The sequence below is a fragment of the Arvicanthis niloticus genome, chromosome 18 (genome assembly GCF_011762505.2).
Source record: "Arvicanthis niloticus isolate mArvNil1 chromosome 18, mArvNil1.pat.X, whole genome shotgun sequence".
Lineage (NCBI taxonomy): Eukaryota > Metazoa > Chordata > Mammalia > Rodentia > Muridae > Arvicanthis > Arvicanthis niloticus.
Window position 1 is genome coordinate 30614880 of NC_047675.1, and position 25469 is coordinate 30640348.

At 48.8% G+C, this 25469-nt stretch overlaps 2 protein-coding genes across 5 annotated transcripts in view; one reads left to right on the forward strand and one right to left on the reverse strand.

Annotated features, from left to right (window-relative positions):
• The first annotated feature begins 6687 nt into the window (after nucleotides 1-6687).
• Cmtm3 (CKLF like MARVEL transmembrane domain containing 3) lies at nucleotides 6688-14690 on the forward strand. Of its 4 annotated transcripts, none has more exons than XM_034522283.2 (6): nucleotides 6688-6809; nucleotides 8037-8252; nucleotides 10545-10700; nucleotides 11551-11646; nucleotides 12043-12163; nucleotides 13663-14690. In XM_034522283.2, exons 2-6 carry the CDS (start codon nucleotides 8106-8108, stop codon nucleotides 13695-13697), a joined length of 555 nt encoding a protein of 184 aa, XP_034378174.1. In that variant the 5' UTR covers nucleotides 6688-6809; nucleotides 8037-8105; the 3' UTR covers nucleotides 13698-14690. The 4 variants fall into 4 exon arrangements, with proteins under 4 accessions (XP_034378174.1, XP_076771829.1, XP_076771827.1 ...); XM_076915714.1 differs by having other exon boundaries at nucleotides 13668-14690; XM_076915712.1 differs by lacking the exon at nucleotides 6688-6809 and adding an exon at nucleotides 6941-7210.
• A 566-nt stretch (nucleotides 14691-15256) lies between these two features.
• The window catches only part of Cmtm4 (CKLF like MARVEL transmembrane domain containing 4), a 45585-nt gene continuing 35372 nt past the window's right edge, over nucleotides 15257-25469 (reverse strand). The window contains exons 2-4 of the mRNA XM_034522282.2: nucleotides 24718-24894; nucleotides 23268-23366; nucleotides 15257-22206 (exon numbers count right to left, since the gene is read on the reverse strand). Coding sequence (XP_034378173.1) covers nucleotides 22042-22206; nucleotides 23268-23366; nucleotides 24718-24894 — 441 coding nt within the window. The 3' untranslated portion in view covers nucleotides 15257-22041. The remainder of the gene's footprint in view (nucleotides 22207-23267; nucleotides 23367-24717; nucleotides 24895-25469) is intronic.

Consider the following 25469-nt stretch of genomic DNA (forward strand, 5'->3'; position numbering starts at 1 on the left):
AAGATAAAGAAGAACACTGGGCCATTTGTCTAGTAGCTTTTTCTAGGACTGATGGTGGAAAGCAAAGACAGAAGTAGCTTCTGTTGTGATTGAACATTCCTCTGAGCATCTTCCTGTGAATCAACCATCCACATGCCCATATGCCACATATACATTGCTTGCCAGCTAGGGGAATGGGCCCACAAGAAGTCTATGTTCTAACATTTGCACATCCACTGGCCCTAGCTAGGATTGCTAGTTGCCTGCCGTGAAGATCTTGGCTGGGTCTGCTAGATGCGAGACTGTATTCTGTGTGTTCCTGTGCTTGTATGACCAGTCTCTCTTTACCACGGGTCATCCGCTTCAGTGTCTATAGAGAATGAACTTTTATCCCACCTCCCAGGACATAGCTTTAGTTGCTCTTAGCTACCTCAAGTCTATGAGGTGATCTGGAGTGTTGTTTCTGGAATAGATGGAAAACTCTTGCTAGAAGACATTCTTAATTACAGTGTGATCAGTTATAGTTAGCTGCATCAGAAACAGTATGGAACGGGGCACCAGTACCCTGTATATATTCCCCAAGTCAGGGAATTTTGGGAGGAATCAACTGGCCTATCTATATTGACTTTGTTCTCAGAGTCCTTATCTGGTCAGCTTGCCTATCTCATACCCAGCTTCGGGGCCTTTCATTTTTTATCTCTACTGTCCCTGCCTCCTGCCTCTCTGTTGTAACTATCAACACTCTTCTGTTTTTAACAACATCTATTAGTGTGTGTGTGTGTGTGTGTGTGTGTGTGTGTGTGTGTGTGTGTTGTCTTAGCAAGAATAGGGAGGTCAGAAGACAACTTGTGGGAGTTGGTTCTCTCCCTCTACCATGGGGATTCCAGATATCAAACACAGGTCCTCAGGCCTGACAACAGGCACCTTCACTGCTAAGCCATTTAGATGGCTCTGTCATATTTCTTTTAGCCCCAAATGTCTGTGGTGTTTGTTTGTTTGTTTGTTTGTTTAGCATAACAGAATCAGTCAGGAAAACCTGGAGAACAGGCTGGGCCTTGGGCCCATGACACCTTTAGACTTCATCTTTTTTTTTCTTTGAGACAGGGTTTCTCTGTGTAGTCCTGGCTATAGCCCTGGCTGTCCTGGAACTCACTCTGTAGACCAGGCTGGCCTCGAACTCAGAAATCCACCCGCCTCTGCCTCCCAAGTGCTGGGATTAAAGGCGTGCGCCACCACTGCCTGGCTAGATTTTATCTTAGATTGCATGAGCATCCCTGAAGCTGACCAAACTGATGGGAGAATGCTGTACACAAGGCTGTGGTGTGGGTTGTAAGCAAGAAGGAGGCTGTTGCCTCTGTTTCAGGCAGGCGGAGATAGGCAGGCAGGCCAACATCTGGAATATAGCAACTTCCTCTTAGGGTGAGCACCTTTCCATCACTCTTCATCACCAAGGAAGTCAGGGCAGGCACTCAAGCAGAATAGGAACCTAGAGGCAGAAGCTGAGGCAGAGGCTGTGCTAGAGTGCTGTTTACTGGCTTGTTCCTCATTGTTTGCTCAGCCCGTTTTCTTTTTTCTTTTTTTGGTTTTTCAAGACAGGGTTTCTCTGTTTAGTCCTGGCTGTCCTGGAACTCACTCTATAGACCAGGCTGGCCTCGAACTCAGAAATCCGCCTGTCTCTGCCTCCCAAGTGCTGGGATTAAAAGCGTGCGCCACCACCGCCCGGCTCTGTTTTCTTATAGAACCTGAAACTAGCATGCCAGGTGTGTCTCTAACCACAATGGGTTGGGCCCTCCTCCACCAGGCACTGATTTAAAGAATACCATCTAGGCTTGCCTGCCTACAGTTGAATCTTCCAGAAGAATTTTCTCAATTGAAGTTCCTTCCTCTCAGACACTTCGGTCAAATTGGCATAAAATTAGCCAGGACACCTTTGAGACAAACATCCCCTCCTTCAGAACATTAGGGGGAGAGATGCTCCTGAGACCTAGGTAGGAAGCAAAATCCAGTCCAGGAAGGCTGAGACTTGACAAACTTCACCGAGTCTCTACTCCAAGGTCATAGAGGCAGTGAACAATCACCGGCCAAGGAGACTCTCCAAGTAGCTAAGCCTCCCATAGGTGACTGTCCCATCTCTGGAATAGCAGCCTCCATAGGTGACTGTCCCATCTCTGGAATAGCAGCCCCTGTGAGGCATCATTTATGCTAGGGTGGGGTTTCCAGTAATACAGTGGCTTTGAGTGGTCCATGCTACTGGTATACATCCTCCCACCCATCACCCCGAGAATAAGCACAGAAAATTCACTGGTTCTCCAAGTTGGGCGTCAGGTGAATCATTGTTTTGGTCTGCCATTGGAGACCTATGGAGGCTGAATACACATTTGTTCACATCTCCCCAGAGACTGAGACAACATCTGGTATTAAGACCTAGATCCTGGGAATACCCATCCCTACTCCAGGAGTGAAAGCAGCTCGATACAGTTACCCATACTGTTTCTTCTTCTGGGCAACCATGAATGCTTCTCCTGGGTACCTACCTAGCCAAGAGTAATGGTATACTAAAATACTCCTAGCACACAACAGCCTAGAAAAAGCCTAATGTTCTAAAAGAGATACATTGTGCTTTACACACACACACACACACACACACACACACACACACACACACTACTTGGCAGTATAAAGAATTGCCAGCTAGGAGAATAACATGAGTAATTCTCGAAGACTGAGCAAAAGAAGCCAGACACAAGATGGATGTACCATGCTGATACGGGAGTTCTCACGGCAAAGTCCCCCTCAGAAGACCACTGCAGGTTGTTCACCTGTGTGGCTGTGAAAATGGAAGCTGAGGTACCAAGGAAACGTAAGAGCTGAGACAGCAAAGTCTGCATGTGGGAGGATGACTAAAAGAGCCTAAGACTGGGTGTAAGATGACCAAACAGGGTAGGTAAGAGAGGCAGGTTCTGGGCCAATGACATCACAGCAACTGCATCTCTGCTCCAGAGTCCTGGAGGACCATGAGTAAGGTCCTATGTATTGTCTTTTCACATATTCGTATTTATATGCAGCTACCTCTAACACATTAAGTAGAGATTTGCTTCTAAGGAAGCCTCCACCTATTTCGGAACAAGCCGCAGACCTTTGTTAGCAAGAAGTTAGCTAAGAGCAATTGCAGAAACACTTGAGTGGCCATCAACAACGAAGAGAACTTAGCATATAGTTAATAGTAAATCAGACATCAGCAAGATGAGAAGGAATAGCCAATGCAGGGGATAGCCAGTCTAGCCGTACCCGCAAACTTCCATGTCATTCAAATGAGAATGGCCCCCATGGGATCATATGTCTGAGTCCTCTGTTAGTAGATCTACTTGGAAAGGATGTTTGTGCCACAGAGGTGGGTTTTTGAGGTTTCAAAAGACTCATTCCATCTCCAAGGGACTCTCAGCTGCAGCTCCTGTTGCCTGTTACCTGCTACCTCTCCTCCGCCACCATGAACGCTAACCCCCACAGGCTCACATGTTTGAACACTTCCTCCCCAGTTAGTAGAATTCTTTTGGGAATTCACACACACACACACACACACACACACACACACACACACACACACCTTCTAGCCATTTTTAGCAGGCTAAAATGTATTGCTGTCCCATTGCATGCCTTTATATTTGGTCCTGCTTCTTGTATTACCCCCAGCACTTGACAAAACCAACCTAAAAGAGGGAAGGTTTGTTTGGCTCCTGGTCTCAGGGAGATTTCAGTCCATCATAGGGGAGAAGCCATGGCAGCAGGAGCCTGTGGCAGCAGAGAGCACAGCAGTTAGAACCAGGGGGTATTTACCACCTTCGAAAATCAGCCTCTAGTGACTCTCTTCTAATCAGGGCCCAGCCTCTAAAGGCTTCATAGTCTTCAAAATGTGTCACAAGCTAAGGGCTTAAAAAAAAATCTCAAAAAATCTCAGCTTATTTTCTATTTGTGCACACACATACTGTCTTAGGGTTTCCACTGCTATGAAGGGACACTGTGACCAAGGCAACTCTTAGACAGGAAAACATTTAATTGGGGCTGGCTTACAGTTCGGAGGTTCAGTCCATTATCATCATGACAGGCAGCATAGCAGCCTACAGGCAGACAGGATGCTGAAGAAGGGGCTGAGAGTTCTATATCTTCGCAGCCAGGAAGAGACTCTCTTCTGCACTGGGCAGAGCCTGAGCATCGGAGGAGGGGACCTCCAGGACCACCCACACAGTGACACATTTCCTCCTACAAGGCCATACCTCCTAATCATGCCAATTCCCATGGGCCAAACATATTCAAATCACCACACATACCTACGTGTGTGTGAATGTGATACATGTATGTGTGTAAGGTATGTGTGCTTCTGCATGTAGAGGCCAAAAGGGGGCTTCAAGTTTTGTTCTCTATTGCTGTCCACCTATTCTCTGAGGCAGAGTCTCTCCCTGGATGTAGGGATATTGGTTTCTTCCCAAGGATGGAAGCCAACAAGCCCTAATGATCTTGTCTCCACCCTCCTTGGAGCTGGACTTAGAAACACGAGGAGAAAAGCCTGGGCTTTACATGGGTACTGAATCTGGAATTCTAGTCCTCAATATTACACAGCAATCACTCCTAACAGCAGAACCAACTCCCACCTCCAGCCTGCATCCCACCCCTTTTTCAATGTGTTAATTTATCTGAAATTCCCCTTTGGTAAGTTATGTGTTCGAATCTCTGGTCCATTGCTGTGTTATTGAGTTTCAATTTACAGCCACATTAAAAAAAAAAAGATTTATTTTATGAATATGAGCACATGGTAGCTGTCTTCAGACACACCAGAAGAGGACATTGGATCCCACTGCAGATGGTCATGAGTCACCATGTGATATTGTTGCTGGGAATTGAACTCAGGACCTCTAGAAGAGCAACAGTGCTCTTAACCACTAAGCCATCTCTCCAGCCCTACAGCCACTTTTTAACAACACAGATTAGAAGTGAGGCATATAGAACTCCCACATGTTTTCCTTGGGTATCGTGAGTGAAGGCTGTGTACAAGAATCTTATCCTCCTAAGTCCTGCCCCAGACAGAACCAATTTCATCTTAATGCCAGTTGGCTGTCCTCTAAACCAGCCAGTAAGTCCCAGGACTCTTTTTCATTTTTATTTAGTTAATTTCGGGGATGGTTGGTAACCTAATTTTAAACTACTGAGCCATCTTTGCAGCCCTGTTTTTATTTTTTATTTGAATATGTTCTATCTGCACATATTCAAATATGTTATGATGGTAGCGTGTCATGCAGTACCTAAAGACGCCAGAAGGGGTGCCATCACTTCCCCTCTCACACCTCTCCCCCATCCGAGACCTGGGAATTGAGATGGCGGTGAGCTGCCCTCTGGGTGCTGGGAACCTTTGAAAGAGCAGCTAGTGGTCTTAACAGCTGAGCCATCTCTCCGGCCATGCCAGACCTCATCTTATCCAGGGCTAACCTGGTGCAGCCTGACCCCTACCCTAAACTGTTGGGGTTTCTTCATATCCTGGGTTTCTTGCACCGCTTCTGAATGCACAAAGGAATATAAGGAACGTTTCCCTAAAGAAAACACACTGCCTTACCATCAGTAGAGAAAGTCTTCATCAGGTTAAGATGGCAGAAGTGGAAGCTGGAAAGACAGCTCATACAATCACATGCTTGTTGAATGAGGACCTCAGTTGTATCTGAGTTCGATCCCATATAGTGGCAATGCTAGTTCTGGGAAGGCAGAGACAGAACATCTGGGCCTCATTGACCAAGCAAGTTTTGTGGAAATCCCATGTGTGCCGAGTTCAATGAGATATTGTCTCAAGAAATAATATGGAAAGTCATCCGTGAGAATTCTGGAATTTTGTTTTCTATAGAAAACACAGGAATATTCTAAGTATATGTTTTCGTTTTAATCCCAAGTGTGAAATATGGGGGGGGGGGGGGGAGGGTGTTTCAGATTATCCATAGCACCTGACTAAGATTTGCCTTGTGCTCTAGTGGGGTGTGATCTTGTCAGCTGCAGATAATTTATTGGATTGTGTGACATTTGGAATCCTGGGGACTTTTCTGAGGGTGTATAAATGCTAGGGTCTCGAGAAGCAGGGTAGGTTGTTGATTGGTTGTTGTTGGTTGCAGCTTGTTATGTATTTGCTGGCAAAGAAGAAATCAGTTATCTTTACAGCAAAGCTCAAACTTGCCTCAAGGAACTCGATGCCCTTAATCAGCAGGATGGTCTAATAATAATGTCACCCTTGCCAACCCCTGACTTTATTCAGAGATCTCTTTCCTTTCCTTTCTCCTTTCCTGTCTATCCATTTTTCGGATTTTAATTTAGTGTTAGGGGCTTCAAAGTGTAGAGGGAGAGGTATGGAAAAGGGTGGAAGTAAGAAGAACCCAAAGTAGCCAAAGACAGCTACAGTCACCCCTGGTCTCTATCAGCACCCAGACACAAGAGAATGTGTACGCAGGCACACACACACACAGAGAGAGAGAGAGAGAGAGAGAGAGAGAGAGAGAGAGAGAGAGAGAGAGAGAGAGAGAGAGAGAGAGAGAGAGAGAGAGAGAGACAGAGAGACAGAGACAGAGATGCGGTTAGAAGAGACAGATGTACAAAGTCCCCGTGGCAAAAGGAAGCATCAGTTTTCCTGAGGGCGCAGTGGGAGGGAGCATGACTAGTGATTTAAGCTTATCTGGCTGACAAGGAAGGAAGCAGCGGCCCCTTAAAGAGCCTCACAATTAGGAGTGCAGACTTAGTGGTAGGAAGAGATCATCCCTGATGGGCTAGCGGTGGGGGAGAACAAGGGCCATTCCAGACCTCTGGTTAGTCCGGCACGGAAAGTATCCAAGCCTGGGGCAGCTAACAAAAGAGGGCAGGAAAAAGGACGGGCTAGCTGAGGCCTGACAGGAGTGTGGTCTGTAAAACAGAAAAGGAAGATGGGCAAGCCAAGGACTAGCGGGAGGGTGGCCTGGGAAGTAGGAAAATTCTGAGAGGAGCCAAGAGAGGGAAAGCACTCTGCAGGAACTGATCTCGCCTGGTTAGCGCCAAGCCTGAAGAGGACTGGGTGGGGGTCCCTGTCCTGGAGTTGTCTAGGTTCAGAAAGTGCCTAGGGGCAGAAAGTTATTTCGAGTTTAAAGAGCAGAAACGCTGAACAGGGACAGGTGGTCGGCGTTCCGGAGCGCTCAGGGCAGATAATAAGTGGGTCTGTGTCAGCCAGGACGGGGTAAGGAGACAAACGACAAAAGACTCCAGGCCAGCAGGCCACACGGAGCAAACCGCGCAGCTGGGGTCCGAGGGGACTGGGAAGACCTGGGTACAGAATCCGAGGGGGTGGGACGGAGCGGAAATAGTGAGTGGGGGAGGTGGGGAGGTAGGCCCTAGAAGGCAGCACGGGGAGGGGTGGGAGAATGGGGGAGAAGATAGGCGGGGCAGGTAAAGGAGGTTGTGAGAGACTGGGCAGAAAGAAGGACGGGGATGCGGTTGGGGGAGAAGCAGTGGCGGGGAGGGGTGGAGAATGAGAAGTGACCGGAGGATAGAGAGCCAAGGATGGTCGGAGGGGCAGTGTGGTGCAAAGATCCATGGGTGGGGAAGTGACCAGAGCAGGGTCGGAGGGACAGGACAGGGTGCGCACGGGGTTGGTAGGCGGGACAGGACCGAGGGGGAACTGAGAATGGAAGGACAAGGGACAGGGGAGGATCCTAGGGCTAGCGAAGGGGCAGAGGACGTAAGTGGAAATAGAGAAGACGGAGAAAGACAGACTGGACTAGGTCTGAGGGGCAAGGAGCAGTGGTTAGAAGGATGGGGCAGGATATGGGCAGGACTAAGTCAGAGGGGCAGTGGGGGAGGCGGAGATGGGGAGGATCCACAGGATGGATGGGTAGGGCAGCGTCCCCAGAACACAGGGGCTGCGTAGAGACTGGACGGAGGGAGGATGGGCGGGGCAGGGTTCGAGGGGCAGTTGTGGGTGGGGATGAGGGAGGTGGGGGGCGGGGCAGCGGAGGATGAGTCCCCGGCCTAGTCTAAACTCCACTTTTTCTTCTTCCGCACAGCGGGTTTCCGCTTCCCTCCAGAGCGGTGGGTGAGGCACTGAGGCCGAGGCTCGACCATAGAGCGCCGCTATGTGGCCCCCGGACGCAGAGACTGAGCCCGATCCGGAGTCCGCGCATGGCTCCCGAAGTGGCAGGACAGTGCCGGGGCTCCGAGCCCTGTTGCCCGCGCGCGCCTTCCTCTGCTCTCTCAAAGGCCGCCTCCTGCTGGCCGAGTCGGTGAGTGCGCGTGTTCCCCGGGTGCGTGAAGGAAGCCCCGTCCCCGCGCCCCAGCCCCAGGCCCTGCACCTCCAACCCAGGAGAGTCGCGTGAATTTGGGCCACCGCCCCCAAGCTTGCTACAACTTCTCTGTAGCAGAGCTCGAGTCAGAATCTGGCCAGAGCCATGGTCTTCCCGGCTTCTCCAGCCTGCGAGGCCCTCGAAAGGGTCCAGAGGCCCCCGCTAGAACCGCAGCTCTGCTGCTGTGCGACCTCGAGCGCCGCCGCCCTCTCTGGGCCCCCCGGGACTGCTGCGCTCGCTTGGCTCTTTCTGGCCTTGCCCTCTCTGCACACCCTCCCACCTCCTCGGGTGAGACCTAGCTGCCTGTGGGGCGAAGACCCTGCGGAGTGGGATGAGCCCCCGGGGAGTGGGTGAGGCCGGGGCCACGTAGTGAAGATGCAGGCAGACCACTGTCTCAGGGTGGCGAGCCAGCGGGGTGACTCCATGCCCTTCCTCCCTCCGGCGCTGTACTCCTTCCTCCTCACTGCTTGTCCCCACCCGGATAGGAAGGTCTCCTTTGTCCTCCCAACACTCCGGCATCATCACGTGTGGGGCGGGAACTGGCATGGAGCCTATGGAGATGGGGAGAGGGGTGGGGGGAGGGACGATGGAAGGAGGAAACAGCCCATGGTGACAGCCACTTGTTGCTTAGACCCCCAGCAACTTAGTATCCGACCTGTTCCCACTTGGAGTTGGGGGTAGAAGAGAGTGTCTTTAACTGCCAGGAAACTTAACAGGCGATTCATCGATTCATCGAGTGGCCTTGAGGGTAGATGTGGGGGGTGGGGAGGTGCGGGGGGTTGGCTCTGCCCTAGGGCCTCTCGTACCCCAGGACATATGAAGGAGTCATCCACCCCGAGGTCACCGGTAGAACCTAATACTTTGTTCCTAAGTGAAGTACAAAGCGGACCCAGAGCCCATTCTCTGGCCATTTAAGATTTCTGGGGAAAAAAAAAAAAAAAGATTTCTGGAAGCCTCTTGGGGCGTTTGGAAGGGTCTTTGAATCCACTGGCCACTGGCTTCAGTCCTACCTACCCAGTACCCCTTCATGGAAAAGAAGTGAGTGCCACCCAGAACTCACAAGATGTCCTTGCCCTAGCAGGGTGCCAGAAATCCAGGCCTAGGAAAATATGAAGGGTACCGGGTAAGCTCACTGGGTATAGGGGAGCCATCCATAGTGATAGATGGAGCGGGATGAAGGCCTCTAATGCCCTAAGTACAGATACCAATGCCCTCTTACTAGCTGGGTAACACTAAGTCTGCTTCTTTTAAAGATAGGCTGTGAGTGGCACACACACGTGGTGTTCAGAAGCCAAGAAGTCCAGAAACCTTAGCAAGGATTGGGCTTGAAAAGCCACTGACCTGTCTTCTTCAGCTTGTTCCCCTGCCATGCACAAAGCCCGCCGTACTAACCAGCAGCCTTAGCATCCTCCACACCTACAGCTTTGTGGACCAGGCTTCCGGTCAATATGGTTTAGCTAGCCCCACCTTTCATATAGACTATGAATGGTAGGTACCCGGTGTCAGTACTCTCTCCAAGAGTTATGATTTTGTTGAGATTGAGGCTCATGTAGCCCAGGCTGCCTAAGACCTTAGATATAAAGCCGAGGATGACTCTGAACCTCTGATCTTTCTGCTTTCCCACCCAAGTGCTAAGATTACAGGCTTGCACCACCATGCCTGGTTTATACAGTGCTTGGGACCGAACCCAGAGCTTCGTGTGCACTAGACAAGTACTCTACCAGCCGAGCTGCACCCCCAGCCTCATGCATAGCTGTAGTTGTTTTAATGAAGATGTGCAGATGCAGGAGTGGCACAAGTTTTCTATCAACACCCCTGCATCCCCCCCCCCACCCCCACCTGAATTGTACAGCGGCTAACGGTGCTCGGCCCGCCCTATCACCCGTTTTCATCCCCCTCCCCTGCGCTTTCAACCATTCAAACTCAACTGCAGATGTCAGTTCATTTTAACTTCAACCACTTCTGCATGCACATCATCATTAACGAAGTTGGGTTTTCATAGTTAGGTGTTCGGTGTGCCGGTTTGAAAGAAGTACATTTTAGCTCTGGCTCGCCCCCTTGTGGACACAGCTAAGCTATGTTCTGTCATGGAGCCAAAAGAGCTCCACAAGCGGCCTGCTAGGGAGGCTGGGGCTTCAAGATGGGGTCCTAGCAGGGATTCAGCAAGGTGTAGGACTCAAGGTCCTGGACTGGGGATGGTAAGAGGGTTTGAGTCTCCTTGCTCTCTCGCAGGGTCTTTCATTCATCACCTTCATCTGCTATGTGGTGTCCTCCGCATCCGCCTTCCTCACAGTGCCCCTGCTGGAGTTTCTGTTAGCTGTTTACTTCCTCTTTGCGGATGCCATGCAGCTGAATGACAAGTGGCAGGGCTTGTGCTGGCCCATGATGGTAAGGATCAGGGGACCCAAGAGGAAAGGGTTGGCTGTCACCTGAAGAATCTGGGGGGTCCACATTTCAACCCTACTGTCACCAGCAATGGTGAGCAGCTTGAAAGCTCCAGATAATCCAGGACCCTCACACATCTCCACCCCTACAACCATGGACATGATGGGTGGTGGGAGGTCCTGAGCTGGTCCATGAAGCTGGGCACCTAAGGATGACTCCCGACCACCAGGGGGAGCTGTTGCTCTGACCTTGGAGGAGGAATGTGCCTCAGCCACAGGCATCCAAGCCATTTCCAGCAGGCTAGGGTAACTGAGGACTTGGGACTTCCTAGAGTCTAGTCATCTGGCACCTGGCTTTGTGTGACCACCCGAAGACCTAGAAGTCCTGAGAGAGTGCCCTTTAACGGGTTAAAATGCATCACTGAGAAAAGGTACCAAGGACTTTGGCTTGAACCCTGCTCTCTAGACTTTAATCTCCAGTGTCCCTGGAAACAGCTGGTGATAGCTACCCATGCTGCAGCCTCACCTTAGGGAGCAAGCAGAGACTGTGATCATAAATGGATCTCACTGTGGCAAAGCCCAGACTCTTGGGGAACTAGATGTTCTCCACTCCCCGTTTCTGCAGAGCAAGCTGTAGCCTGGCCCTGTATCCATTTGCTATTTGCAGAGAAAATACAGCTGGGCCAGGGACAGGGCAGTGTAAGCTGGAGACCTTCAGGACAAGAGGCACATGAGGAATAGATTCAGGGCCAGGACAGGGACTCCATGGGTGCTGGGGCTGGGGGTGTTGGGTGCCTATGCTGTGCCCCACTGTGTGAGGTCAGAACAGTATGGACATGCCCCTCTCTCCACAGGACTTCCTGCGCTGTGTCACCGCTGCCCTCATCTACTTCGTCATCTCCATCACTGCTGTCGCCAAATACTCAGATGGGGCTTACAAAGCAGCTGGAGTGAGTGGCTGCCCTACCCCCCTCTGGCGGTACCCAACAGCATCCCTCCCGACGCTCCAGATCATCCCCCTTGGCACCTACTTTCACAGTGGAAACTGGGCACATCCTGCCCCTGCCTAGGCCCTGGGTCCCTGTGTGGGTCTCTGCCGTTCCAGTCTGCTAATTAGAGATTTACTCTGCCCTCAGTTGGGAGGCTGGGGTCTACCAGGTCCACAACCCTTTACTCTTATTTGCCATAACACAAGGGCTGTGCCTGCCCATCTGTCCTGGTTGGGACATTTCTCAGTGCTGTTTGCTTATGCCCAGGCTCCTGGTCTGTGAACCCAGAGGTCCTTGCAATGTTTCTAGCCATCCTGTCTGTGTCCCCTGCCATATGCCATGCAATGTATCCCACAGGTTTTTGGCTTTTTTGCCACAATTGTGTTCGCAATTGACTTCTACCTGATCTTTAATGAAGTGGCCAAATTCCTCAAGCAAGGAGACTCTGGGAATGAGCCCACAACCAATAGGACAGAAGGTGAGTGGCCAATCTGTGGCTTCTGATAAAGAACCGAGCTGACCACTTTCAGGATAGCTATAGGGGTCTACCCTTCCTTGGGGACAGGTGGTTTGTTTGAGGCTGAAGTTTTACAGATTACCTGTTATACCTCTTCATTGTCAAGGTTAGTCTTCTAGGGTCTAACAGGAGGGGAAAGTGGGTGCATACCTGCACCTCTGGAGGCTCCCTAATATGCCCCCAGGGCAGCTAGTCGAGACATCAATTCATCTGAGACCAACCTACCAGAGCCAGCTTCTTTCTTACCTGGAAGCTCACAGCACCCAGGCAAACACGGGCACAGTCTGGCCTGGATTTTGCTTGGGCTGAGTTTGTTTTTGAAAAGAGACTTCAACCTGTATAGCTTAAACTGGCCTAGAACTCACTTTGCAGCCCAGGCTGGTCACAAACTCACGGCAACCCTTACCTGACTTGATTGGATCTTTTTTTCCAAAGTGTGTGCACCTGAGCCAGCTGTGTCTCTGGAGCAAGTCAGCAGTGCTATGGCCAGACAGAAGTTGCTCAGGGTGGGTCTGGGCCACAGGAGCTTTTCCATTAAGTACTAAATGTCTGACGTAGGGCCTAATTGGTGAGATTTAGGGGTCACCAACTTCCCATTGGGAGTCCCAGACACTGTCTCAGTGCTAAAAAATGAATACCATTCCAAACTCATGTCTGGTCTGTCAGTTAAATGCTCCTGGATGCTGTCAGTCTTCAAGCCTTTGGAACTTGTAGCAAACACTGATCGGCTGGTTCAGGGATCAGAGCATACATGTCCATGAACATACATTTTGAAGATCGTGTGGTTTTGATGTAAAATAGTTGTTTTGCAATAAAAGTATCCTCGGCCTATAGCAAGCCTGTCCTACTTGTACCTCTCTGGCTAATGTATGAGGGGGGAGAACCAGGGCTTGGGAAGGGACATGGCAAGGATCAGAAAACAGCCGCTAATACTAGGGACAGGCACTAGAGTACAGTGCTTTGCCTTATGAGGCAGAGGGTTCCAGAATAATCTATAAACAAGACATGGGCCCAGAACTCTGGCTCATTCATGGGGCCTGACAGCTAAACCCATGAAGTAGCTTAAAAAAAAAAAAAAAAAAAAAAAAAAAAAAAAAAAAAAAAAAAAAAAAAAGGCTTGCCCCATGGTTCCGTGTATTTTAGTTCAGGGATAAGAATTATTGTCTTTGTCTTGTCCTACAGAATGAGAGTGAAAAGGGGGGTACAGGTGTATTACTCTGACATCCTCAGGGGAGAGGGGATGTCTGGGGCATGCCTGGACCACCTGGGAAGGAAGCATCTGGGCTTTTGGCTAAGTAGAAGTGCCTACCCTACCCCACCTGTGCCCTAAGGCCCGGCCTACCACTAAGACAGGAGAGGCCAGGCCCAGGTCTCCTGCTGGGTGTCTGGTGGTGTCCCCCACCCCCATGCCTACTCCACAGCCCAGGGACTGGTGTCAGCACCCTCTGCTTTCCTTTCAGAACAGAACTCCAACTCTGACTCAGACTCTGACTGAAGGCCTGTCCGTGCTTGACAACTGGAGCCACTCAGCCCTCTCACCCATGCTGTCCTGACGAGGCTACAGGAGCTACAGGCTACAGGAGCATGGCAGGGAATGTCCATGGGAGAGCAGACCGAGGAGCTGGTCTCTCGAGATTACACTCCTGAGGCCTCACAACAAAATTGGCTGTGTTGGCTTGGCACTGCTGAGCTAGCACGGTAGGGCACATTGACTGTCCTTCCTTCTCCTCTTTCTGTCCTTGAGTCACTTTAACCACTGCCCCACAGAAGCACACATCAAACCGAGCCAATCACTGCAGTTCATGTGGCAGCATGGGGTGGGCTGGGATTTCCTTTTACTAACAGGGACAGACAAACCACCGCAGGCTGGGCCACCTGCCCGAGCCTGCACCGAGCTCTCCTGTTCACCCCTGCACTTCGTTGAGATGACTTTCAGGAATCTTTTGTTCAAGAAGTTTCCCTCCTCACTGTGAAACAGGGAGAGAACTAGCTAGCCAAGTCTTCCATTAGGGGTCTGAGACCTTTTCAGAAAGGAACCCAAAGATCTGTTTACCAGGGCCCACAGACAGGGAGCCAACCAGTATAGTGGCAGTGACCAAGTCACAAGTGGCTGGGCGGGCCCAGCCAAGTACTCACCTCCTGGGGATCCTTAAAGGCTAAGTGCTTCCTCTGGACACCTGGGCAGGACCACTGGTGACACGGACCTTCTCTGTATTCACTTGGGGGCTGATACTGTGTATGTGTCTTTGATGGTGTTTTCTAACTTTTTTATATTCTTTTTTTATACAAAAACAATGTAACAAATGGCCTTTTCTGTAACCTAAGAGGCCCCATGAATGAGCCAGAGTTCTGGGCCCATGTCTTGGGCATTTGTAACCTTCTTGTCTTGCATGTGAATCCCCTCCCTAAAAAACAAAAAACAAAACAAACAAAAAAAAAAACCAAAACAACAACAACAAAAAAAATGGATTAAAACAAATTCACTACATGCTTGTAGTGCACCTGACTCAGAACTCACCCACTGCCTGCAGACACACTGGGCACTAACTGCCTGTTTCCATACAAGCAGGCACAGCGAGTCCTGGCAGCTCTGGCATCAGCAGCAAGACAATACTTACTCTGCTGGGCATCAGGGTAGCATGTGACCACTGCCGGTGACTTTACTCAATCCTGCAGTCGAGGCACTAAAGGGTTAGCATACACTCTAGTTAGGATGGTGTCCTGTGGCAGCCAAAAAGTGGGGCTTCATGGTTTAGAAACTAGTTGAGCAAGGGACCTCAGAGCAGCGGCTGTGAGAACCTAGTCGGCATTCTGGCCCACACACGGGAAACAGGAAAACATTCTGGTCACTGTCACTGAACACACACTGAAAGCACGCTATGGGCAGTCAGATATACAGAGTCAGAGAGGCTGTGCAATGTCCCACAGCCTGGCAGGCTGGTCCTTCTACAGTCTGCTCGCAGCCTGTTGACAGTGCTCCATCTCACCTCCATGGGATAAGCTTGTGGCAAACGCGGGACCCAAAGCCTTTGGGAGAGAAAGAAGAGACTGAAGCATTTGTCTATGTCCATTTATTAAACAAGAACTCCTTCATGACAATACAGTATTCATTAGTGATTAGTACTGAGAAAATTATTTCCCTCTACATACAAAAATACAGATTTGAACAATATGAAAACAATCAAGACAAGTACCATGAAAAATTGGTCCTTCAAAGGAAAGTGGGGACGCTGAGGGCAGTGTGAGGCTTTGCCTGCTGCTGGGCAAATCAACGGGAGCGAATGCCATGGCTCCCCCATCATTTGAAGTGCACGGGATCAAACCTGGGAGTCAGGGGAGGCCCATCCATGGCAGCAATGTCAGATGGGCCAGGATGGAAAGCTTAGTACTGCAAACAACACAAATTAAACATTTTTGAATGGCCTTCACATTTGGAATTCCCATGCCAAACTTCAGCTGGGCACGGTGGTCCATGGGTGTACCATCCCAGCATTTAGGGGAAGAAACAGGGGGATTGTTCTAAGTTAGAGGTCAGACAGGACTACCAAGCCAGACCCTGCCTCAAAGAAAACCCAACTCAAGAAACAAAATGTGGTCACTGTTAACATTGTCTCCTACTAGTTAAATGGAGTAGCAGTGGCCGATCCTGGCAGAGCTGTCTTTTGGCCACATGATGACTTCTGTTGTCACAGAATTACATGTTTTGACTCTTCAAAGAAGTTCATGTCTCAGAGGAACCGTACCTTTACTCAACAATGGCTCAGTGACTGCTTCCTGACCAGACAACTCCAAGGTACAGGGTCAGGAAAACAGAATGGATGGCTGTTACCCTGTACCCTGGCTTCCCCCAGCCCTCCACAGCACAGGACCTACTGCGTTCAGGCTACCCAGAAACCCACCAGCAGCATCCACAATGCTACCTAAATCCAAGTGGGAGGAATCCCAGAGCAAGGCTGAGGTGCTGCTAGGACACAGGCCAGACAACAGCATGGGACTGACTGGCTAGGATGGGAGGGCAGGAGCCAAATGCAAGCTCTCACCAGACCCAGCAAGCAGGAAGGTGGCGCAGGGTTGAAACTTGTGAAAAGTGAGACCACTTTCTTCTCACTGTTGGTGAGCAACAGTTCTTCCAGCCTAACAAACAGTCAAACAGTGTCAAACATTTAAAAGAGCGGGACTGTTTTTTAGAATTATCCTGACTCTCAGACTAACCAGCAGAAGTGCAGTGTGGGAGGAACACAGTGCAAGGGACAGGACTTGCTGGAGGGGGTCGTTTTGAAAAACACATAGGAAGTTTAAGAGGAAATGGCCCAAATGTCAGGACTGATAGGGTGGGAAGCAATATGAAAGGACACAGTCATGCTACAAAAATAGTGTTATCTGTTTTAACTCCATGTACATCCCCGCCCCAATCCCATGATTGACAAGAGTGCTTATGTGACACATGGAAGGCACCAAAGGTGAAGTGGTTATTTGTCAAAATATACAGACAGAACCGCCTACCTAGAAAGAAAAAAAGAACAAATAAATAGCTTAGCGCTTCTCCCATGGGTTCCTAAGCTCCTACAGACTGAGCACACACAGACAGCGCGACTCACTCCTATAACTGAGCGCGCACACACACACAGCGTCGCTCTCTAGCATTCTTCCACATGGAACCATGTCAAAACTGTTTTCAAGAAGCAATGATTTTAGGCAAATGGGTCAATGTCATTATTTGAATTAGGTTTTAAACAAGTTATACACGAATGAAAACTATTGTTTTCATAAACAAGTAATGAAAGAGTTGGAACAGGTGGGCCTGGGTTACAACACGCCTTGCTCTCGCCCTCTCTACCCCTTGACCTAGCCAATTCTTTAAGCCCTGAATCGCTGTACTCTTCAGTACATGGAAACGGGGCAGGGTCTTGTAACTTGCAAAGCCAGGTTAGTGGAAGAAGGCAGCGCCCAGCAGGCCTGGTCCTGCCTTGGGCTGGAATGGCCACACGTCTTCCTTCACTGTCCTTTCTCCAGGCAGATTCCTTGAGTAGCTATTCTGATTAAAAAGGAGGGGCCAGGTACTTCCTGCTGGGGTATCAGACACAATTATGAAAGAAAACAAATCTCTCACTCCAGACGTGGCTCCAGACAGGTTCTTACCATAATCATAGCCAAACCATTCTGCTAGCCCGCCACAGTCCAAGTGATTCTAATCCCTAACCAAAGGCTCACCTGAAGTAAAGTATCAGAATAAAGAGGGAGACGAAGTAAACTAGTAAGACAAATACACTGTTCAAGAACCCATGATGTAAATCTGACTCTGCGCAGTGGCTGGTGCTCTGAGCTCAATGGGCTCACGCCCCCTTCACCCCTCTACTCTGAGGAGAAAACTAGAAAGGGGGGGGGGGAGTCCCAACGCCTGAGAACGTATACTCAGTGCTGTACTGACTAGCCTGCAATCCAATAGAACATTCCCTTTTAGAAGAAAATTCTAGACCTAACACTGATGCTATTTTCTTTCAGAGACGGTGTCTACCTAAACATTGATAGGTCAGACACTCCAAATTACTTTCTCAACCAGACAGAACTGATTATTTTAAAGATATGTCTGCCGAGAAGAGAGAAAATAGATTTTAAGTAGTCAGGAAAGCTAACAAAGCCCAGGGAAGGGGTCTGTTATGTCTGCATCCTGCCTGGCATGCACCTAAGCAGATCTGTTACCTGCTCAGACCCAGACTAGATGCTGGCACTGAAGGATGATGGTCTCCACATGCAGCCCTTGCCCTCAAGTCCATTCAGGAACACAAAAGACCTCACTCTTCTGAAGTGGGGAGGTTACGGACATGTTCCAGGGCAGCAGAGGTTATGAACATATCAAGTACTATCCGTGTCACCCCACTGCTGCCGCTGAAGCCCCCTCCACCCCCAGGCCTCTGTCATGCAAACTTCATGTGTCCACTAAACAGACTCTCTGACTAGCTGGCCCCGCTTTGGGGCTGGTGCTGATAAAACCAGACAGCAAGAGGACCCTCAGACTCTGCAACTTTATGAAGAGCTAAAAGGTACCTGGAAACTTCACACACTAGAAGCAGCAATTTCTGTTTTCAGCTCATGAGAATCAGTCAACAACTCTCTACATAGAAAGTGTATGCCCCCCAACCCCCACTGTTACCTGTTTCATGTCACTATTGCTATGTAGATGACATGTTCGGAAAAGGCAGTTAGGCAGGAGCATACTAACCATGGAACTTTTGTGTGTTTTGAACACAGATGACAGAGTAGGAACCACCTACATAACTACTAGGTTGGACACAAGTCTCCATGCTCCCAAGACTGACCCACAGGGACTCTGACATGGGCAGGGCAGAGTCCTCAGGCCACCTCTTAGATAGGCAAGAGATTTCCTCCAAATAGTGCATGCAAATCCACAAGAAAAGGTGAGTTTGTGTCATACAGAGGGCTAGCCAAGACTCATTCACAGCAAGAATTCACATCCATGCAGGGACAAGAGTTAGACCTTCATTTCTTCTAAAGACTGCCTGAACCAATAGAAAAACTTCAAAGATAAAAGAAACTTGAAAAAAAAAAAAAAGAAAAAGAAATGTCTTCAACTGAGTCATAAAATTGTCTCCAGAAGCATCTAGCACAGGCATACGAGAAGACAAGGCATATGAGGCCTGCCCTAAGTCTTCCTGCCAAGGGTGTACAGAAGGACCCTAGGGTGCTCAGTGAGTAGCTCACTCTTGCTGGCTCTGCTATGCCCAGACTCTGCCCACACTGGTGTTTTAGCATATTGCTAAGAAAGATCTGGGCAGCTTACTGCATTCTTGCTTTTTCTGTAGACAAAAGCAATCTGCAGTGCATGGCTATCTACTTTAAACAGAACTTCTCTGAAAAGAACTTGCTACCTCACTGTATTTGCCCTTTCTGGAGCCAATGTGTATCTTTAGGTTTTCTTGACTGCAGTCTTGCCCTCTGAGCCTTTGGCAGGGAAGATGGAGGAGAAGAATGGTGGCTGTCACCTAGTCGACATAACAGTGCCAAATATACTTTCTCTGAAGATGAGTTAATATCCATCAAAACTACCAAATGTCAGAGGGCTTCAACCCCACGTCTCCATGAACGCACCAGATGTTCCCGACAACTGCATTTCTCCAACTGAGAAAGTGAATTCCATCCCATCAGGAAATGGAGACCAATAAGGTTGACTCCAAACCTAAGCGGCATTGGTCCACAGTAGACTTAACACAAAAATATGCCTTTTTCAATTTACAGAGGTTATTTTAAAAACCTCAAATCTGTATTACCTTCTGTTGTCAGAGGCACAATAGGAAAACTACAGGCGTCTTTGCATTCACTGTTGTAGACAGCCATAGTCCCTTCATGGCTTTTCCTCACCACGATGGCTGTGAAGGCAAGGAAGTCTGTGCATCACACTACTAGAACGTATACATGCCACTTCTGGCTCTATGGGAGCCAGTTAAATAGTACAAGGAAATACATACACAAAAGCCATGGGGAAGCTTCACAGCACAAAGGATATTAAATAGTTTACCAGAATATAAATATTACAATGATTCTGTCACTAAGATGCAAATTGCTCTCAAGTCTCTTAGGCCCTAAGACACCACCACATTTTATCATTTATTGGTATTCATGGTGTCAATGGGTCTCAGGATCATTTCTTTCAGCCGACAACACTTCCTCAGAAGGCCTCCTTTCATCACAGGATGAAACGGGTTTATTGAAGGGACTTGGGAAAATGAGCAGACACCCCATCTGAATGCTTCTTTCTTCTGCCTCACTTCAAAGGTGGCTTTTTCCTGAGGCCCAATGACACGAGAAGACTCAGAGTGTTACTTCCAAGTGGGATCCTGACACAGACGAGTCTTTGCAACCCTATTTTAAAGGGAATTCTCTGAGGCAGAGAAGCCTGGTTTTGATTACATAGACATACTCAACAAATGCAAAATGACCATGTACAACTAACAGATAAAAATCAAGATGTCATCCACTCCCCCACAACACAACACTCAACAGGTTCAAGGTTGGTAAAGCACAGTGCGCACTGACCGACTGACTCAACACGTCCAGCAACAGAAGGCTCTCCTCCATCAGGAGCTGGGCAAGGGCCAGACCCAGGCTGCCCTCTGGAGGAGAAGGGAAGCAGGGAGTGGAGGCACACCAGACTTGCTGGGTCATCCTCTCAACATGGGACCTGGGCGACTGCCAATCTGGAACTGCAGCAGAACTGGATTACACTGGATATTGGGTTTAGGTAGCCAGTCCCTAGTACTCCCCCACCGTGCCCCCAATTAGATACAGGCAGACCCTATTTCCTGTGGACTCCTGAGCCCTGCTGTGGTGTTTGACAATAGCCACTCTTTGCTATTCAACCTTACAACACTGCTCTTCCCTGAATGATGCAGAGCCGTGGTGCACAGGGAGCACCTCCTCAGACTCTCCTCCGAAGCCCTGCCACCCACTTCTGGGTTATGAACTCCAAAGGACACCACAACCAAAGGCTGTGAACAGTCCTTAGGAGATAGTGGGAGTTCTCTACCACCGCACTATCCTCCCGCCAGCCACATCTTTTCCTTGGTGAGGCTATCCACAAAGTCTTAGAGCTTCAAGATCTGTAAACATCAACAGTTCAGAGTGAGAACCTGACATGTTAAAACAATTTTCCAAAAAAGATATAGTCTCTAACAACAAAATTACAGTATCATAGGGGCCTGTTTAACTCATTCACCACAAAAATAATTTTCAATTTATTAAGAACCAATCCAAAAGTCATATGTAACTAGGATTCCTAACACATTCCAGGACTTTGATCATAGTGAAGACACTCAGGTGTCCAGAATGACAGCAGTGCCTCGTGGAACATCCATGGAAGGATGCGTCCTGGTGCAGATTCAAGTATTTTCGAATCCTAGAAAAACTTTGAATCACTTTAGAGCTTGTCTCGGATATTCAGAAAATCAGACGTGTCCATACAATAGAAGTGTGAGTTTAAGTGTGCCACTGTGTAACACACATGTGATCCATGAGGCCAGCAAATGGACAAAGTGCCTGGGCTAACGGGAGGACTGTCTCTTCTGCAGCTTTCACCCGGGAATGTAAAAGTGTGGAAACTGCAATGTGTAAGGTGGCAGGACCCCAGCAAACGTGAGGGTCCCCTAGCCCGGAGTGAGTTTGGACCACAGGAAGGTGATTCACATGAGGAAGAATCAAGTGATTTCTCAGCAGGGCAGGAGACAAATGGTCACTGTTCTGGGAGTCAATCCCATAGAGCTGTCCCCATAGGACACTAGCTTTTCCTATCCCTGTAACACACAAGCCTGGCAAGGAAGTTACAGGAGCATATCCATTCGTCAACTCCCTCAGAGTCCCACTCAGGCCATGCTGGCCCCTGGATGCTCAGAAGGGTGGATCTAAGAGACTCAGCACACACCCCAGCTCACTGTCCATGTACCTCACTGGCTGTCCCACCCCTGTGCTTCTGTCTTGTGACATATACTCCCCTTCTCAATGCCATTCAATAAGGTTTTGACTCACCACAAATACACGTGACAGGGTGGCTCAGAGTCAGGGAGACAGTGTGTTCTGAGACAGACAGTTAAGACCTAGAGCAGTCAATAAAGTCGGCTGCTCCCACGGGCACCCAATGCCGGAGGACCTGGGCCTCTTCAGCCCACCACAGATCAGTCACTGGGTCACTCTAGGCAACCTTCCCCAAAGGGAATGTTTACCAAACAGGACAAAATTCAGCTGGTTCACACAAAAATCTGATGTGCTAAGAGAAAGAAAACTTGATTAGAAGGACGGGCACGAGGGCAGTGGGAGGACTCCAGACGTTCTCATGTGTCCAAGCGCTGGATCTCAGGGCGGCTGTCCACATCTCTCGACTCGGTGCGAGCTCGGATATAGTCATTGGCGCTCTGCTGGCGGACGCTGACTCTCCATTTCTGCACAGCCAGGAACGTGCTCGCTGCATAGGCTGCTGTCGCCAAGAAGCCAAATATCTGAAATCCACAGCCACAGTTTACCTCTGTGCCTGTACCTTGAGGCTGAGTGGGGTTTTCCCCCACCTTAAGATTTACTTGTTTATTTTATGTATGCGTGTCCTATCTGCATGTACACCTACACGCCAGAGAGGGCATCAGATCCCACTACAGATGGCTGTGAGCTACCATGTGGTTGCTGGAGACTGAACTCAGGACCTCTGGAAGAACAGACAGTGCTTTTAATCGCTGAGTCATGTCTCCAGCCCCCCAGAGGCTGAATGTTGTCATAGGGAACCAAGCTGTGGGTAGCCCCTTCCAGCAAAACCAGATCCCCAACCCTGTTCAATGTGCAGCCATTATCTGGCTGAAGCTCTAGTAAGAGCTAGTCTAGTTTCTGACCCACAGAAACTCCAGCCTAACGTGAAAACAACTATAGAGGGTTTTTATGAAATCTTTTGAATCTATTTCCTTCTTCCCTCCCTCCCTCCCTCCCTCCCTCCCTCCCTCCCTCCCTCCCTCCCTTCTTCCCTCCCTCCTTCCTTCCTTCCATTGTTGTTACTGCTGCTGTTGCTGTTTTTCAAGATAGGATTTCTCTGTGTATACCTACTGTTCTAGAACTCACTGTGTAGAACAGGCTGGTCTCAAATTAAGAGACTGACCTGCCTTAACTTCTGAGAGCTTGGATTAAAGGTGTGTCTCACCACTGTCCGCTTGTTTGCTTAATCTCTCACTCTCTCTTTCTACAGGGGCAGCAAGGGTCGTGCATGTAGAGATGGAGGTCAGACTTGGCAGCAAATACCTTTTACAGGCTCAACTCTGTTGCTTGCCCCAATTCAGTGGTTCTTAAAGCCGCTCATCCTCCCCCATGCTTCACAAACGTGATCACTGTTCTTTATAACCAACAGCAAGCAGAAATACAGAGCATGCAGAGTGAACCCTCCCTACTATCTGACCACTACCCCTCATCTCTTGGTCCCCCAAGGCCAGGAGTACCAACACTAAAGGAGGGGAATGGTACACATGCCAGGGGACAGAGAAGAGCAAGTCTCAGGAGGTGCAGACTCAGCCTAACTGCTTACCACGGCAGCAATTTCCGCTCCGGTTTTATGGTTTAAAGCAGCCAATACAATTGAGGCAATAAAGAAAAAGAAAGTGCTGAGTCCAGTGTTGACCAAATCCTAAGGAAAGGAGAAAAAGTAGGGTTACTTGCAAAACAATGGAAGATCTTTCCAACTAAGGCCTTGGAAAACCATTTCTCTGGTGCTGCAGACGCCAGGCGCAGTGCCACAGGGCCACTCTCACAAGGAAGCGAGCAGAACAGTTTACAACACATCTTTACCTGTGGCAACCACAACTGGCAACACTGCTCACCATTCAGAGTTTGGGTTATCTGTCTGCAGTGCTGGGCATTGAACTCGGGTCCTTAACATATGGAAGACAACACACTACCACTAAGCAACCCTCAGCTTTCTGGTGTCATCTTTTACTTTATTTTTTGAGACAAAGTCTTGATGTGTCTGTCTCCTTGGCTGGCCTGGAACTTGCTATATAAACCAGTTTATATATATAAACTTGAACTTAGAGATCGACCTGGCTCTGTCTTCCAAGTGCTGGGATAAGATGTGTGCACCAGCACACCTGGCTTAGTATCACCTTTTAAAAAGGTTCTCGTATCATTTGGATTAGGGCAAGCTTCCCAAGAATCCTAAGGTATTGAAACTGGGGCAGCTTCCCAACATTTCTTTTCCCATGTGACATCTAAAACATGGTATTCATACACTGAGAACACACTTTCTTGACAGACATTCAAGCTTCCAAGCCACTAAGCTGACCAGTTCTGAGCATCTCAGGCCAATTGATAAGAGGGTCCAAATGGGGCTAAGAACCCGAAGCACCGACAGCAGTGTCTTCTGTCAAACCTGCAGCCCTCAGCAGCTCTGCACGGGTCAGTATCCTTGGGTCACTGGTGTTCTCATGCGTAGTCTTCATCTTTCAGAAACAGTATTTTGTTGTTTGTTGAGACGAGGTCTACTAGGTTACTCAAGTAAGTCTAAAATTACTTCTGTAGACCAAGAAGGCCTCAAACTTTTAGTGACCCCTCTGTCTCTGCCCCCAAAGTGCTAGAATTACAGGTGTGGACCACTACACCTGCCAGGAACTATATTTTTATAAATGGCTCTTTATAATACTTTTAAATGGTCTAGCCTGAAAAATATATAAATGTATTAATTCTGTTTTTCCCCATATTCTGCAATAACAACATAGCCAGTCCACTAGATGAATGTAAATACAAATGACACACTTGGAAGGACCAACACAATTCATTGTGTTTTGTGATGAAGTTAGGATTCTCTTTACTTGTGTAATTTTACTCAACCCAATAAAGAAACATAAATTGAGTTATGAGTTATGAGGGGATATTTAAGCACCAAAGTGAACTAGAACTAAACATGATATGAGATCCCAACGTTCCCTGAGAGCCAAGCTGCAGTCAATCCTCTCACAACCAGACAGCTGGTGTGTACTCACTGTTAGATTCCAATTGATCTGGGGGATTCTCATATGAAGGTTGAGGCTGAAGAGAATCAGCAAGACCCCAGTCACCACAAATGCACTGCAGCTTACAAACTCAAAAAAGTAGAGGCCTTCACACGGGGAGCACTCCATGATAGTCTCAATGCAGATGAATGCAATCAGGGCCAAAGTCTAGGAAGAAAATAGGAAATACATGCATGTTATTATTTGGTAAGCAGCTATGAACAGACATGCCTGCTGTGTTAAATACAACTGAACAGTACAGAGTGGCAGGGCTCTCCTGTGCAGAGAACAGTGACTGACAGAAACCTGACCTGCTTCAACTGGTAAGCCGAACAGGGAGAGGAATTGGAATGCAAGGTCAGGTTCCTAATGAACACAGTGAAGGCCCCTCCACCACCACACTGAAACCAGCCAGGCTCCCTCTTGGGAGCCATTGGCCCTCTCAAAGAAGGAAGAAAATTATCTGTGCAATGTGTTGGCTACCTCTTTAGAAGCTGCTTGGCCTCGCTGGCTGTCATAGGCTACAGACAAAGAAAGCCCACCTTCATCAGCCTGCACACTTTTGGAAAGTGGATCACTGGGTTTCATCAATAGCTGGGCTGGTAGTTTACTTTAGAAAATATCAACATTTTAAATCTTCCAGTAGAATCAATTTCTTCTGAAAAACCAAAGTAACATTCTATCCCAAAAATTCAGAGATCATGAAACTAAAGAGATCCCAGTGGCCATGACCATGTGGACAT